We start from the raw sequence: 17,398 nt of genomic DNA on the forward strand, positions 1-17,398 counted from the left end.
AATAAACAATGGAAGATTATATACTTAAAAATAAATTATAAAAGGTAAGGAAGGGAATAACACTAGAGACAGAGTATACATTCACCAAACCTATACAGAAATCTACTAACCAGAGTATGGAAGCAAAGGAGCACATGGGTTAGGAAAAAGGAAGAAAAGAGAAGTCACAATAATCAAAGTATACCACAGAAAGCTGCAGTGTGTTTAACTGCAGGAGGCTGAGAAAAACTGGCACAGACATTGCAGCATCTTAGACTATATGCTGGAAATTTAATTATGCTTAAAAATAGTCTTTTATTTTTCTTAAGTTGGGGTGTGTGTTAAGTGTGGCAATGCTATCATTTACTGTTAATTCTGCCCGCAAAAAATTGGCTTCTGATATGGTACTAACGCAATCCTTAGAAATATGAAAGAAAAGACTTTTTATTTTCATACTGAAGCTTACAACAGTGAGAAGGAAATCAGAGGGTTAGAGAGAAGGCTCACTATGATTTCAAGTCAGCCATTTAGAAATTCTCAGAGGCAATGAACAGCTGCTGGAGCTGGGTGGGACCCATTCAGAAACAGTAAGTATCCCACTATAGACATTGAAAGGCAATATAGTTCCCAAGGAATGACTTCTCACAAGATTTCTACAAATAATCCCTGTGAAAGGCAGGCAGACATCCAAGAATGAAGAGAGGCTTCATAAGTAACTGTGATGAATTCAACAGAATTAATGAAAAAGGCACAGACCTAGCCATCAGAAACTTAGATTCTGGTCAATACTCTGACCAATTTCTTTCAGATTTTGCCAAAATCATGGTCAAGATCTAAGTTAGATAAATGTCTAGGCTTCAGTTTCATTACTTTTCAAATAGGAATTCAAACTAGATGAACCCTTATCTTTCCACTAGCAGAAAGTGACAATATTATGGTATCAAATCATATTTTTAAAAGATTACACACAGAAGAAAGAAAATTAAAAAAAACTATTGATGAGACCCAAAACCAAACTTAACAGTGACAGGAAGGCTAAAAGTGCTAAAGAAATTGAGGCTCATGAAAAAAATGCTAAAAAATATTTTTTAAAAGGGTTTCTTAGAATAGGAAGGAATCAGGAAATCTCTTAAAAGCTTAAGAGGATTCAATCAACATTTACTGAGCCCTTACTAGCTTGAATTCTAGGGAAGATAAAACACAGTCCTACCTGAAAGGAACTCATCCTCCGAGAGCACACTTGACATAAAGCAGAACATGGCGCGCTGGTCTCCTATGGGAAGGTGACAGGGCTACTGACCTTTTATTTACATAGTCTTTTAAAGAATCATGGGTTTTTAAACTGCCGAGGTGGACCAAACAACAGAAACAAGGAGTTGCAGCCCAGGATTGGTGAGGGAGCCACCCAAGAGACTCAAATGAACTCACATCTCCACAGTCATATTCTCTGATGCTTAGGCAACTAACAAATCCCAGCAGGGACACCACCCAATGCCTTTGAGAAATACTGGAGGACAGGAGAAGACGCAGAAGACTAGAGATGGACAAATGCTCTGATTTTCAGAAAAGAAAAGGAATGGGACATAAAAACCATAAACCTGTGGACTAGGCATTGACTGATAATATTCTATAGTCAACTGTCAGACTGTCAAACATTAGCCAAGAAGAGTTATCACTAAGACCTGCATGGATTCCCCAAGAATAATTGCTCCCAAATGAATGGACTGATTTATGACTTAAACAGGGCATGTGGCCAAGACTCTGTAGCTGTACGTGTAGGTTTAATATGGTAAAATGGTCCCAAATGACAAGATCAAATGGAGTGGGGGATGATGATGGACTGTTAACAGTAAAAGTCTTTGAAAAGGTAAATCAAGTCAACATTCAAAAGAACTTTCTAACAAGTTGATAAGAGAGATCTTAAAAGTTCTCCCCACGGAAAAAATTTTTTTAACTATGTATGGAGACAAGTATCAACTAGACTTATTGTAATCATTTTGCAATATGTACAAACATCTAATCTTTATGTTGTACACCTTAAACTAATATAATGTTATATGTCAAGTGCACCCCAATTAAAAAATAACTTTCAGTGGGTGGAGCCAAGATGGCGGCATGAGTAGAGCAGCGGAAATCTCCCAAAACCACATATTATCTATGAAAATATAACAAAGACAACCCTTCCTAGAATAAAGACCAGAGGACACAGGACAATGTCCAGACCACATTCACACCTGCGAGAATCCAGTGCCTCGTAAAGGGGGTAAGATACAAGCCCCGGCCCGTCGGGACCCGAGCGCCCCTCCCCCCAGCTCCTGGGGGGAGAAGAATAGGCAGAGCGGGAGGGAGACGGAGCCCAGGACTGCTGAACACCCAGGCCCAGCCATCCGGGCCAGAGCGCAGACACAGTGCGTGCGCGGGGCCCTGGATACTAGGGAAATAGGGCAGCAAGAACGGTGAGAGGGTACCGGAGGCCTGCCGGAGGGCATAAGAAAAGCGAGAGGCCATTTTTTTGTTTTGTTTTGTTTTGGCGAGCGCTTTTTGGAAGTCTTAAAGGGATAGGGACCCCAATACTAGGGAAACAGGGCAGCAAGACCGGTGAGCAGATGCCTGAGGCTGGCGCCAGAGAATAAAGATGAACGAGCTGCCATTTTTTTTTTTAATTAAAAAATTTTTTTTGTGGTTGTTGTTTTGTTTTGGCGGGTGCTTTTTGGAAGTCTTAAAGGGGCAGGGCGGGATACTTAATCCAGAGGTAGGGAATCCAGGGATCTCTGGGCACCCTAATCCCCTGGGCTGCAGGGAGCAGGGAGGCCCCTTACGGAGATAAATAGCCTCCCGGCCGCTCCCGCTCCAACCCGACTCCACCACTTTTGGAGCAGAAGCCCGAACCAGGCCACGCCCACAGCAACAGCGGAGATTAACTCCATAGCAGCCGGGCAGGAAGCAGAAATCCTGTCTGCACGCAGCTACCCAGCACAAGCCATTAGAGGTCGTGTCCTCCCAGGAGAGGAAGGCCACAAACCAACAAGAAGGGAAGTTCTTCCAGCCGTCACTCATTCCAGGTCTGCAAACTATTCCTATCACCATGAAAAGGCAAAGCTACAGGCAGACAAAGATCACAGAGACAACACCAGAGAAGGAGACAGACCTAATCAGTCTTCCTGACAAAGAATTCAAAATAAAAATCATAAACATGCTGACAGAGATGCAGAGAAATACGCAAGAGATATGGGATGAAGTCTGGAGGGAGATCACAGATGCCAGAAAGGAGATTACAGAAATGAAACAAACTCTGGAAGGGTTTATAAGCAGAATGGATAGGATGCAAGAGGCCATTGATGGAATTGAAACCAGAGAACAGGAACGCATAGAAGCTGACAGAGAGAGAGATAAAAGGATCTACAGGAATGAAACAATATTAAGAGAACTGTGTGACCAATGCAAAAGGAACAATATCCGTATTATAGGGGTACCAGAAGAAGAAGAGAGAGGAAAAGGGATGGAAAGTATCTTGGAAGAAATAATTGCTGAAAACTTCCCCACACTGGGGGAGGAAATAATTGAACAGACCACGGAAATACACAGAACCCCCAACAGAAAGGATCCAAGGAGGGCAACATCAAGACACATAATAATTAAAATGGCAAAGATGAAGGGCAAGGAAAGAGTTTTAAAGGCAGCTAGAGAGAAAAAAGGTCACCTATAAAGGAAAACCCATCAGGCTAACATCAGACTTCTCAACAGAAACCCTACACGCCAGAAGAGAATGGCATGATATATTTAATGCAATGAAACAGAAGGGCCTTGAATCAAGGACACTGTATCCAGCACGACTATCATTTAAATATAATGGTGGGATTAAACAATTCCCAGACAAACAAAAGCTGAGGGAATTTGCTTCCTACAAATCACCTCTACAGGACATCTTACAGGGACTGCTCTAGATGGGAGCACTCCTAGAAAGAGCACAGAACAAAACGCCCAACATTTGAAGAATCAAGGAGGAGGAATAAGAAGGGAGAGAAGAAAAGAATCTGCAGACAGTGTATATAACAGCTCAATAAGCGAGCTAAGTTAGGCAGTAAGATACTAAAAAGGCTAACCTTGAACCTTTGGTAATCACGAATTTAAAGTCTGCAATGGCAATAAGCACATATCTTTCAATAGTCACCCTAAATGTAAATGGACTGAATGCACCAATCAAAAGACATAGAGTCACTGAATGGATAAAAAAACAAGACCCATCTATATGCTGCTTACAAGAGACTCACCTCAAACCCAAAGACATGCACAGACTAAAAGTCAAGGGATGGAAAAAGATATTTCATGCAAACAATAGGGAGAACAAAGCAGGTGTTGCAGTACTAGTATAAGACAAAATAGACTTCAAAACAAAGAAAGTAACAAGAGATAAAGAAGGACATTACATAATGATAAAGGGCTCAGTCCAACAAGAGGATATAACCATTCTAAATATATATGCACCCAACACAGGAGCACCAGCATATGTGAAACAAATACTAACAGAACTAAAGGGGGAAACAGAATGCAATACATTCATTTTAGGAGACTTCAACACGCCACTCACCCCAAAGGATAGATCCACCGGGCAGAAAATAAGTAAGGACACGGAAGCACTGAACAACACAGTAGAGCAGATGGACCTAATAGACATCTACAGAACTCTACATCCAAAAGCAACAGGATACACATTCTTCTCAAGTGCACATGGAACATTCTCCAGAATAGACCACATACTAGGCCACAAAAAGAGCCTCAGTAAATTCCAAAAGATTGAAATCCTACCAACCAACTTTTCAGACAACAAAGGCATAAAACTAGAAATAAACTGTACAAAGAAAGCAAACAGGCTCACAAGCACATGGAGGCTTAACAACACGCTCCTAAATGATCAATGGATCAATGACCAAATCAAAATGGAGATCCAGCAATATATGGAAATGAATGACAACAACAACATTAAGCCCCAACTTCTGTGGGAGACAGCAAAAGCAGTCTTAAGAGGAAAGTATATAGCAATCCAAGCATATTTAAAAAAGGAAGAACAATCCCAAATGAATGGTCTAATGTCACAATTATCGAAATTGGAAAAAGAAGAACAAATGAGGCCTAAGGTCAGCAGAAGGAAGGACATAATAAAGATCAGAGAAGAAATAAATAAAATTGAGAAGAATAAAACAATAGCAAAAATCAATGAAACCAAGAGCTGGTTCTTCGAGAAAATAAACAAAATAGATAAGCCTCTAGCCTTATTAAGAGGAAAAGAGAGTCAACACAAATCAACAGTATCAGAAACGAGAAAGGAAAAATCACGACGGACGCCACAGAAATACAAAGAATTATTAGAGAATACTATGAAAACCTATATGCTAACAAGCTGGGAAACCTAGGAGAAATGGACAACTTCCTAGAAAAATATAACCTTCCAAGACTGACCCAGAAAGAAACAGAAAATCTAAACAGACCAATTACCAGCAACGAAATTGAAGCGGTAATCAAAAAACAACCAAAGAACAAAACACCTGGGCCAGATGGATTTACCTCGGAATTTTATCAGACATACAGGGAAGACATAGTACGCATTCTCCTTAAAGTTTTCCAAAAAATAGAGGAGGAGGGGATACTCCCAAACTCATTCTATGAAGCTAACATCACCCTAATACCAAAACCAGGCAAAGACCCCACCAAAAAAGAAAACTACAGACCAATATCCTGATGAACATAGATGCAAAAATACTCAACAAAATATTAGCAAACCGAATTCAAAAATACATCAAAAGGATCATACACCATGACCAAGTGGGATTCATCCCAGGGATGCAAGGATGGTACAACATTCGAAAGTCCATCAACATCATCCACCACATCAACAAAAAGAAAGACAAAAACCACATGATCATCTCCATAGATGCTAAAAAGCATTTGACAAAGTTCAACATCCATTCATGATAAAAAGTCTCAGCAAAATGGGATTAGAGGCCAGGTACCTCAACATAATAAAGGCCATATGTGATAAACCCACAGCCGACATTATATTGAACAGCGAGAAGCTGAAAGCATTTCCTCTGAGATCGGGAACTAGACAGGGATGCCCACTCTCCCCACTGTTATTTAACATAGTACTGGAGGTCCTAGCCACGGCAATCAGACAAAAGAAAAAAATACAAGGAATCCAGATCAGTAAAGAAGAAGTTAAACTGTCACTATTTGCAGATGACATGATACTGTACATAAAAAACCCTAAAGACTCCACCCCAAAACTACTAGAACTGATATCGGAATACAGCAAAGTTGCAGGATACAAAATCAACACACAGAAATCTGTGGCTTTCCTATACACTAACAATGAACCAACAGAAAGAGAAATCAGGAAAACAACTCCATTCACAATTGCATCCAAAAAAATAAAATACCTAGGAATAAACTTAACCAAAGAAGTGAAAGACTTATACTCTGAAAACTACAAGTCACTCTTAAGAGAAATTAAAGGGGACACTAACAGATGGAAACTCATCCCATGCTCGTGGCTAGGAAGAATTAATATCGTCAAAATGGCCATCCTGCCCAAAGCAATATACAGATTTGATGCAATCCCTATGAAACTACCAGCAACATTCTTCAATGAACTGGAACAAATAATTCAAAAATTCATATGGAAACACCAAAGACCCCGAATAGCCAAAGCAATCCTGAGAAAGAAAAATAAAGTAGGGGGGATCTCACTCCCCAACTTCAAGCTCTACTATAAAGCCATAGTAATCAAGACAATTTGGTACTGGCACAAGAACAGAGCCACAGACCAGTGGAACAGAATAGAGACTCCAAACATTAACCCAAACATATATGGCCAATTAATATATGATAGAGGAGCCATGGACATACAAAGGGGAAATGACAATCTCTTCAACAGATGGTGCTGGCAAAACTGGACAGCTACATGTAGGAGAATGAAACTGGACCATTGTCTAACCCCACATACAAAAGTAAACTCAAAATGGATCAAAGACCTGAATGTAAGTCATGAAACCATTAAACTCTTGGAAGAAAACATAGGCAAAAACCTCTTAGACATAAACATGAGTGACCTCTTCTTGAACATATCTTCCCAGGCAAGGAAAACAACAGCAAAAATGAACAAGTGGGACTATATTAAGCTGAAAAGCTTCTGTACAGCAAAAGACACAATCAATAGAACAAAAAGGATCCCTACAGTATGGGAGAATATATTTGAAAATGACACATCCGATAAAGGCTTGACGTCCAGAATATATAAAGAGCTCACACGCCTCAACAAACAAAAAACAAATAATTCAATTAAAAAAAGGTCAGAGTAACTGAACAGACAGTTCTCCAAAAAAGAAATACAGATGGCCAACAGACACATGAAAAGATGCTCCACATCACTAATTATCAGAGAAATGCAAATTAAAACTACAATGAGGTATCACCTCACACCAGTAAGGATGGCTGCCATCCAAAAGACAAACAACAACAAATGTTGGTGAGGCTGTGGAGAAAGGGGAACCCTCCTACACTGCTGGTGGGAATGTAAATTAGTTCACCATTGTGGAAAGCAGTATGGAGGTACATCAAAATGCTCAAAACAGACTTACCATTTGACCCAGGAATTGCACTCCTAGGAATTTACCCTAAGAATGTAGCAATCAAGTTTGAGAAAGACCAATGCACCCCTATGTTTATCGCAGCACTATTTACAATAGCCAAGAATTGGAAGCAACCTAAATGTCCATCAATAGATGAATGGATAAAGAAGATGTGGTACATATACACAATGGAATACTATTCAGCTATAAGAAAAGGGCAAATCCTACCATTTGCAGCAACATGGATGGAGCTGGAGGGTATTATGCTCAGTGAAACAAGCCAAGCGGAGAAAGAGAAATACCAAATGATTTCACTCATCTGTGGAATATAACTACAAAGGAAAAACTGAAGGAACAAAACAGCAGCAGAATCACAGAACTCAAGAATGGACTAACAGGTACCAAAGGGAAAGGGACTGGGGAGGATGGGTGGGTAGGGAGGGATAAGGTGGGAGAAGAAGAAGGGGGGTATTAAGATTAGCATGCATGGGGGGGAGGGAGAAAGGGGAGGGCTGTACAACACAGAGAAGGCAAGTAGTGATTCTACAACATTTTGCTATGCTGATGGACAGTGACTGTAAAGGGGTTTATAGGGGGGACCTGGTATAGGGGAGAGCCTAGTAAACATAATATTCGTCATGTAAGTGTAGATTAATGATACCAAAAAAAAAAATTAAAAAGGCAGTTCCTGTGTGGTGACCTCCAATGAGTTCTACACAAGGGTATAAAGGGCATATAAAAGTGTAGGTAAAGGGCCTGTTTGTGTTTATACAGAGGATCAAAGCCTAATTTGGCTACCCTGAAAATCAACTAAGATACGATATGAAAAAGAACTTCCAACATCAGCACTCTCTGGAAGACTCATGCCAGAAGACGATCATCAAAAAACCCCAACAAAGATCCACGCACTGCTACAGGTGTAGATGCACTCATCCCACCAGCTCCTGGACTTGCCATGGGAATGAAGAAGGAGATATCTAAGCTGGCCTGTGCATACAGTAAAACAACAAATTTGACTGGATCTATACTGTTGGAACTCAAACAAGAATTAGGAGAAGTGCAAATTGTAGCGCTCCAAAATCTTACAACTACAGACTATTTACTGTTAAAAGAATATATGGGATGTGAACAGTCCCCAGGAATGGGTTGTTTTAATTTGTCTGATTTCTCTCAGACTGTTCAAGTTCAGTTGGACAATATCCACCATATCATAGATAAGTTTTCACAAATGCCTAAGGTGCCTAACTGGTTTTCTTGGTTTCACTGGAGATGGATGGTAATTACAGGTATGTTTGGTTATGTAACTATACTCCTATTTGTTAATGTGTGTGCAATTTAATTAGTAGTTTAAAACCTATACATGCTGAAGTTACTCTATAAGAAGATATGTCAAAGAAATAATCTTCCCATGTTTTCTTCCACCTGCTACTTCTATAGCTTTTCTTCTTGCTTCCTAATTACAACCCTTAAATAGAATTCGTGCCTCATATCAAATTTACCGAGTATCATAATTCTTCCAAGTGGTAAAGATACCTCAAAACAAATGCTGGGCATAGAAGCCACAGGGCATAAATATGCAAAGAAGTAAAAAGCTAACCTTTTCAAACAGTAAGGCTTCCCTCTCACTTACCAACTTTACATTTCCCTGTATGGCTCTGGAAGATGACTGGTTAGCCAGAGACGGGTAAGATTCCTCAAGGGAGGAACAACCTAAGACAGGCACAGTCGCAGGGGGGCCATCAGGTGAGAAATTGGGGATCAACAGAGGTGAGGCTTAGAACCTCACTCCCCCTGTTCTGAGAGAAATCTTCTGCATACGTGGATGTTTTATTGCCCTGGTCTAGCTTGGATTAACACATAGTCTACAGGCACACACCTGATCATCTACATTTGCTCTCTTACAACACTAAACTATGTTTTCTACCTTTATCTTGTATCTACCTACCACTTCAGCATTTTATTAAAAATAATAATAATAAAGAGAGAAATATGGTATCCACCTATAAATTAAGTATAAAAATCAAACGAGTATTCATATTTGAACTGACTGTTTATAGTTCATAATGCATGAGCAAAACCGAAAGTTTCTGTGATGACTGACCTTGTACTGTTCACCATGTAACTTATTCACTATGTAAGAATTTGTTCTCCATGTAAGAACTTGTTTGTTATGCTTCAGAAGATTGGAGACTGACGAAAATTAGGCCTGGGGTGGATTGATGATTGTGCATTGAGCACTGACTCCCCTATACAGAATTTTACTGTTGTTAACAACCATTTGATCAATAAATATGAGAGATGCCCTTACAAAAAAAAAAAAAAAAAAAGTACACTTCCAATTGTAAAATAAATAAGTAACCGGGATGTAATGTATAGCATAAGGAATATAGTCAAAATATTGTAACAACTTGGTATGGTGATAGCTGGTACCTAGAATTGTCATGTATATAAATGTTGAATCACTGTGTTGTACACCTGAAACTAATGTAATACTGTGTGTCAACTACCCTTCAATAAAAAATAATTATCTACAAAAAAAAAAAAAATACCGAACTGACAAACGCTTAAAATAAATAAATAAATAAATAAAATAAAGCTGTGGAAGGCACGTGAAGTGAAAAAAACAACAACAACAAAAAAAACTTTCTGTCGGGACGGGCAAAAATGAAATTGGCTAGCTACTTCGGTATTTAATGAGCTTCCCATTCTTGGAGGAATTTAAATTGAGGCTGTTAACTACTTGTTGGAGTTATTGCAAAAAAAGATTTACATTTGACAGAGGTTGAAATAAATGTCCTTTAAGGTTCCTTTCAATCTGAAATACTTTCCTACCTGGTTGCAATGTTAAACTTGCCTCAGTGGGTATGAAAGACGGTAAACTAACCCTCTAGCAACCCCAGTCTGGCCTGGCAGCTGGCACTATTACCTGCACTGTATCACTGATCAGCTACTGTTACAGCTATAACCTCCACCCAGACCAACCCTGAAGAGAAAAAGCGCTTTTTTTTTTTAAAGGTGAGGTAGAGAGAAAAAGAGGTTCTCAACTCTGTGTAAAATACCAAATTTAGGAGCATGCAGTTTAAACACAAGTAGTATGCTCCTGCAAATTCACTCCTACAAAGTGCTGCTGGATCAAACTACTGGCTCTAGGGCATCAAGAATTATATGAACACAATTAAAACCACAATTTTTCCTGTGAAAAAAGCACATCCTTATTATATGATATAATCTTAAATAGCATTATCTTGTAGTTGTACATTTTTCAACTTTGCTAAATCACTTTGTGTCAGGTAGATAACAGTACATCGCCATTTTGCAGATGGGCAAGTTTCAAGGGAAATGAATGGGAGTCAGTGTTCATGACATTATTTAAAGTTAATTTTTCATATTTCCCCTTTGCAGGATGATGGGCTCTGAGGCTGCACAACAGTTATTCAATAAACACAGGTCAAAGAAAAAAGTGATCTGTCCAAGATCTCACGGCCAGTAGGTGACAAAACCAAACATAACTAGTCATGGGAAGGAACCTTAACAACTGTTCAGTGAGTTCTATTTTAAAGCTCTTTCTCCCTGTGTTGACAGGAGGTTTTGTTTTTAGAAGGTATATAGTAAAATTCAACAGTATTTAGGTTGAAATTTTTTGGAATATATAAGCTACATTGAGAAAAATACAAATATTTAAATTGTTTGACTTGCCTGAAATGATTTAGTGTGTGTTCTGAGTATTTTTCTTCCATGTATTTTAATCATGAAAGTAAATGCATTGAAAAGACTTTTCTTTCCCAATATAATTATGTTGGTGACTTTGTCAAAAAAATCAACTGACCAACAATGAATGGATAAAGAAAACATATATACAATGGGATTATTATTCACATTTAAAAAGGAAGGAAATCCTGCTACAACATGGGTTTACCTTGAGGACATTATACTAAGTGAAAGAATGATTCCACTTATACTAGGTATGTAAACAATCAAATCCATAGAAACACAAAGTAGAACAGTGGCTATCAGGGATTGGTAGGAAGGGGAAAAGAGTTGTTGTTTAATGGGTATAGTTTCAGTTTTGCAAGATGAAATCAAGTTTTGGAGCTCTGTTTCACAACAATATGAATATACTTAACACTACGGAATTGTACACTGAAAAATGGCTCAGATTATACATTTAATGTAATGTTTCTACCACAATAAGAAACCAATTGACCAAGTATGTGTGGGCCTATTTCCAGATGTTCTGTTCTGTTCTAATGATTTCTTTGTCTACCCTTATGCCAATACACAATGTCTTAATTACTGTAGTTTTATAGCTAAGTCCTGAAATCTGGCAGTTTGAGTTCTCCAACTTTTGTTTTTATGTTTAAGAGTATTCTGGCTAATCTAGATCCATTGTATATCCATAAGAATTTTGGAATCAGCTTATCAACTTCTAAAAGAAAAAAGTCTGCTAGGATTTTGATTTTGATTACAATGAGTCTGTGAATCAGACTGGAGAGAAATTACTTTGTAATAATAGCAAGTCTCCTAATTTATGAACAAGATCTTTAATATCTTCTTGGCACTGTTGAATAGTTTTCTTTGTAGAGATCCTGCTTATCTTTGGTTAAATTTATTCCTATGTATTTCTTATATTTGTTACTACCGTAAAGATTTTTAATTTTATACTTTGAAATAATTATAATTTCACAGATACAAAAATAGTAGTTTTCCTCAATAGTTACATCTTATATAATTATAGTAAAACATCAAAACTGTGTGTAATTCAATAAACACAGGTCAAAGAAAAAAGTGACCTGTCCAAGATCTCATGGAAATTGGTGTTGATACAATGTATTGGTTCAATATAGTTCTATGTCATTTCATCACAGGTGTAGATCTGTGAAACCACCAATAATATTTTTTACTTTTCCCTCTGTTTGTTGCTAGTATATACCTGGAAAAGGTCAAACAATGGAAACTAGGAAAAACACTTTGATAGAATAGTTCTGTCAGAAAATTTTTTTTCTTCACAAAGTCATGCCAGATTGTTGATTTTATTCATAAATGACTGTTCCAAAAAAAACATATTTACTCAAATGCCAACTCCCCAGGAGGATTTTGGAAATATGTGCTTGACAGAGGAGAAAAATAAAAAATCTAAAATATGTGCCAGTCAAGTATATTCTATTATTTGACTTAGAAAATACAGATGAAATTCAATTTTGAGGCAGAATTATCATGTGGTACTTATAACCTCTTTAGGGTTGACCCTCCTTAACAGGAATACCTCTGTGCGCTCCTCCAACTTTTGATCTCCTGGTTAACCACCAGTCAGTCAGAAGGATTCTGAGGCCAACACCTTATGTCAACTTAAAACAAACACAAGGTCCTCACTTGCTTATAAAGCCAGATAGGTGAGCCGATACCCTGGGTATTTGAATTAGGATGAACCCAGATTAAAACAATCTATTATTATATTTATTCATTGTAATGCAATTATGATAATGTTAAAAAAAAAAGAGTCATCCTGTTTTAGAGATACTGCCTCAAAATAATCTAGAGTGGAGGAAGGAAGAGTGAAAAGGGGTAGATAAAGATAAAAAAGACTCACCATGTATTGATTGTAGGATGTTTGGTATTGGGTTTTTAAACTAGTCTCTTTACTTTTGTATTAAAGATTTATAAAAAGCTTAAAAGCACGTTATTCACAATTCCAGACTTTCAGATTCTAATCATTACTGAAAATTTAGTATATGACAGTAAAATCTGTAGAGTGACTCACCGGACATTTTCTGGTCTGAGTTTGTCGAGAACCATTTCTATTAAATCAGGTCTAAATTCCTCCAGTAAATATTCTGCTGTGAGCACTTCTTCTAAGGGATAATACTTATTAAAAGAAAAAATAAACAGATAAATAAAATATGCAAGGCTACTACAGAGTCTTATTAAAGCAAATAAATTTCTAATATATTAAATCCACTATTTTACATTCCTCTCTTCCTTTCAATTAAATTTTATGCCACTGGAAAAACCTTCTGGATCTTTTCTCTTTCCTACCACACTTTAAGCAGTTTCATATTGTGGGATGATTTTGCAGTTAATCTCCAAAAACCCTTACATCATAGCAAGCAAAGTCAGTTTTTCAGAGAAAAATGTGACTAATATTTCTGGCTAAAAACTAAGTACTCATTAATGAAGAAAATTTGATGTTGACACCTGTAGGATTCTTAATATAAAGTACATATATTTTTGTGATTGAACTTGTCCCTGTCTATTTTCTATGAATAAAATCAGACAAGCAATTAGAAAATTGTTTTTGGGGAGAAGTGGCTTATATTTTCAGCTAGTGAAGAAAAATAATGTAGAAGATGCTTGTTAGTAAGAGCGACTTCCAATAGTACTGAGAGTAATATATGCAAGTTCACTGAAATACTTTACACACCAAGGTACACAGTGAAATAACAACAAACTTACGTGCAATATTCCTGCAATCTTAGAGGTATAACCTCGTGGCCTCTCTTTATCTTTAAACCTAAAAGCAACAGCATTCAAGTCCTAAAATAGAAAGTTAAATCCAGTTAGACTTAAATCAACTATTATTATTTAGAAATTCTTTTTTTAGTGTTTGGTTTGCACTACAGAGTTTCTACTCCATATTTAACTTTACCAAACTTTCTTAAAAAATGGCTATGCTTGACTTGGAAATGTAGACAACATGAATGAAAATAATAAATATAGAACATGATTCCCTAGATTAAATTGTTGAAGCTATTAGTCAAAGAATTAGGAAAACAGTGGAAGAACCTTGTGAGAGCCAACAATTGCATACACGATGACTTGTTGGCCCACGCAGAGAACTGCACCCAGATTAGAAGTTAACTGTCATAAGCTTCACAAGCAGAAATTACCTTTCAACTTCTACCTAGGTAAACAGGATGTCTCTCATCCTAAAATACATTTCAGAATCTTGATAGGCCTTAAATATAAAAGTACATTATTTTTTAAGACACTTTTAAAAGAAGCCTTTAAAATTTGGGAAGATTAATGCTTTTTGTTTAGAAAAAAATATATATATAGCTAGGCTGTGCCATACATAAAACCACTTTTAAGAACACAATCATAAATAAAGCAATTCACTATTACTTTGAGAGTTTGCTTCAGATTTTTATCATCAGATCTGAAAATGACAGAGCTCATGGAGCTTCAGGCAGAGAGTAAGTAAAGTAAGCCCTGATAGGTACAAGCTCAAGAAACTGCTGGCTTTCTCCTAAGGGATAGAAAAGAAATGTGATTTCTTCCCTTTTTCCTCCAAAAAGAAGGCTATATCATGCCTTAGCCCTTAATTGTGCCCCAGGCAGCCAATCAGACTAGTATAACTAAGCCTTATCTGAAGCTACTATGCATTGTAAAATTTGAGAGTTTAGATTTTAGGAAAAAAAAAAAAACTTAAGAAGTTTAATTGGGCCTTACATTTAAATTAATTCACATATATATGTTTTCTGAAAAAAATTTCCTTAAGAAAGGTTTTGGTGAAACAAAAGTACCTTGCACTCTTGGAAAACCCATTCTTGAGGTCCTTCTGCACGTAACTTCTGAATGTATTGAAACATGTGCAAAATTATATCTTCAACATGTACTGGAAAAAAGGGGCACACTTAAAAACCATTCAGTCCTCAAATCCTTCAAAGCAGTGGGCTCACTCCTAAGATAAGTCAGGTAAATAGAAGATGGTCCCTCTTAGAAATGAGTCCTCACCTCCCTGAGACTAGTGTTAGGGTCCCACACACATGGCCCTCCAGGCTATGGAATATGTGCCAGAAAGGGCTTTGGGGCAGTAAATGAGCAAATGAAAAGCTGAGTACACATTTTACAAGTGAAACATAATGATAAGTTATTAAAGAGGGAAAATCATCCATGAAACACAGGCCATTATACATGAAAAATACAATGGATAAATTGTACAAATTGAAGTGTTTACATTTTTACAAAAAACAGAGCTTCAGTGTATAGAAAGTTAAAAAATCATAAGAAGTCAATTTTCATTCAGAAACAAAAAGGCCAATACTTACATAATCCTTCCTCAGTCAGGTCCACATTAATGATAAAAAACATAAAACCTCGGGCTCCTTCCTTCTGCCCGCCAACAAGAGTGTTTACCCAGCCTGTAACATTCAAAAGGAAATTAACATGATGGCAAGTTATGGCTTCTTTTAAGACAAGGAACTTTTTAAAGTTTATACTCCCAAACTTTTTTTAAGTTTATGTTCCTGAGAGATTAGAATGGCCCTCCTGCAGAAAAGCCTGGAGAAAATCAGTTCAGAAAAGCCTTTTTTCAGATACTGCAGAAGACTGAAGTGATTTTTTTGGCTTGGGAGCTTTCCTCAAGAGTCCTCAAATCAGTTCCCAAGTCAAGAGTAGACTACTGCGCCTAAGACTTAGGTAAAAGCAGAGTCTGAGTTAAGAGGGGCCTTAGAAATCATCTGAATTGCCTAGATCCTGGTATACCCTCTGGTTTGATGGATGAGAGCAGGCAAATAAATAATGTGTACTGTCATTTCACAGAGAAGGTAAAGAAAATCCAATGTGAGCTTTTACTTTTTCATCTCTTATTTAAAACATGTACCACAGTATCTTCTGGAATATCTAACCACTGCTCAATACTGAAGGGTAAAACAAATCATGAAAAAAGAAAACCCAGAAAACCCAGAGCACACTAACTGCCACCACCTTACCCTCCTATAAACCCTAAACAGTCTCTTCCAAATATGTCCCTTCATAGGAAAATATTTAGGAAAAAGTGAGAGCCAGAGTAAAAAGATATGGGGTAGTACACTTGGAAGCTGGTGCCCAAGAGACTTACCCTTTGATTTAAGTTCTGATAACAGACTCCCAGGACCTTCATGCCCAATGAGATGACCGAGATAATGACCAGGGTTTGATTTGTAGTATCTCTGAAGGTCGGGTATGGGAAATGTCACATAAAGATTCCTAATATCCTTAATGGGTACTATTTTGTAAAGTTGCTGGGGGGAAAAAGCCAAACACATCAAAAAAATTAGCTACATACAACTCCTACTGAATATTTACAAACTATGAATAATGCTGATTTTCATGGAAAAATCCTAAATTAAGGAGAAAATCAACTGCCAGAGAAAATCACACTGACTACGAAAAAATTAATGATCCAGGCTGTTTCTTAGTGGAACTGCAGTACAGCTGGTATGCCATCCACGTTTGGCCCCTGGACCAAGCAGCTAAACACGCTTGCCTTCTGGCCCTGGGTGATAGCTTCGACAGTCTGCCAAGGCTACAGCTACCAAAACCACTTTTAGCATGCAAAGATCAGAACATACTGGTATCTTTTTAGTGACACATGTCCCTAATAAATGTGTATTTGATTTCATTATCTAGACAAATATTAAAAGCAACATAAATAATGAAACCTCCAAATTTTTCATCTACTCTCTGGTAAACCAGACATATATTATGCCCATAATTTTTTTAAAAATGCACTTACTTTAAGATGTTCTTCTTGGAAAGGGTGTTCCAGAAATTCTGGCAATGGGACATTTTTGTTCTCCACCTCAGAAAATAACTTGACCACCAGATCAGTCAAATCATCTAAGGATTCTACAAAAAGACAATGGTAATGAAATTTAAACTAATCATAACATATGACAGGCAGTATTTAAGACCTTAGGATCATATACACATATGTAAAGTCACCATGCTGTATGCCTTAAACTTACAAAATATTTCCATTATATCTCAATAAAGTTGAAGTAAAAAGCTTAGGATCTCCTGAAAAATCTTAGGAC

At 37.4% G+C, this 17,398-nt stretch overlaps 1 protein-coding gene across 4 annotated transcripts in view; it reads right to left on the bottom strand.

Moving 5' to 3' along the window:
• IDE (insulin degrading enzyme) overlaps positions 1-17,398 on the bottom strand; it is a 125,243-nt gene that overhangs the window by 40,227 nt on the left and 67,618 nt on the right. For all 4 annotated transcript variants that reach the window (XM_036921942.2, XM_036921848.2, XM_036922112.2 and 1 more), the window contains exons 6-11: positions 17,098-17,210; positions 16,441-16,603; positions 15,650-15,742; positions 15,125-15,216; positions 14,055-14,135; positions 13,363-13,466 (exon numbers count right to left, since the gene is read on the bottom strand). In XM_036921942.2, the coding sequence (XP_036777837.1) occupies positions 13,363-13,466; positions 14,055-14,135; positions 15,125-15,216; positions 15,650-15,742; positions 16,441-16,603; positions 17,098-17,210 (646 nt within the window). The remainder of the gene's footprint in view (positions 1-13,362; positions 13,467-14,054; positions 14,136-15,124; positions 15,217-15,649; positions 15,743-16,440; positions 16,604-17,097; positions 17,211-17,398) is intronic.

Source organism: Manis pentadactyla, chromosome 8 (assembly GCF_030020395.1).
Source record: "Manis pentadactyla isolate mManPen7 chromosome 8, mManPen7.hap1, whole genome shotgun sequence".
Taxonomy (NCBI): domain Eukaryota; kingdom Metazoa; phylum Chordata; class Mammalia; order Pholidota; family Manidae; genus Manis; species Manis pentadactyla.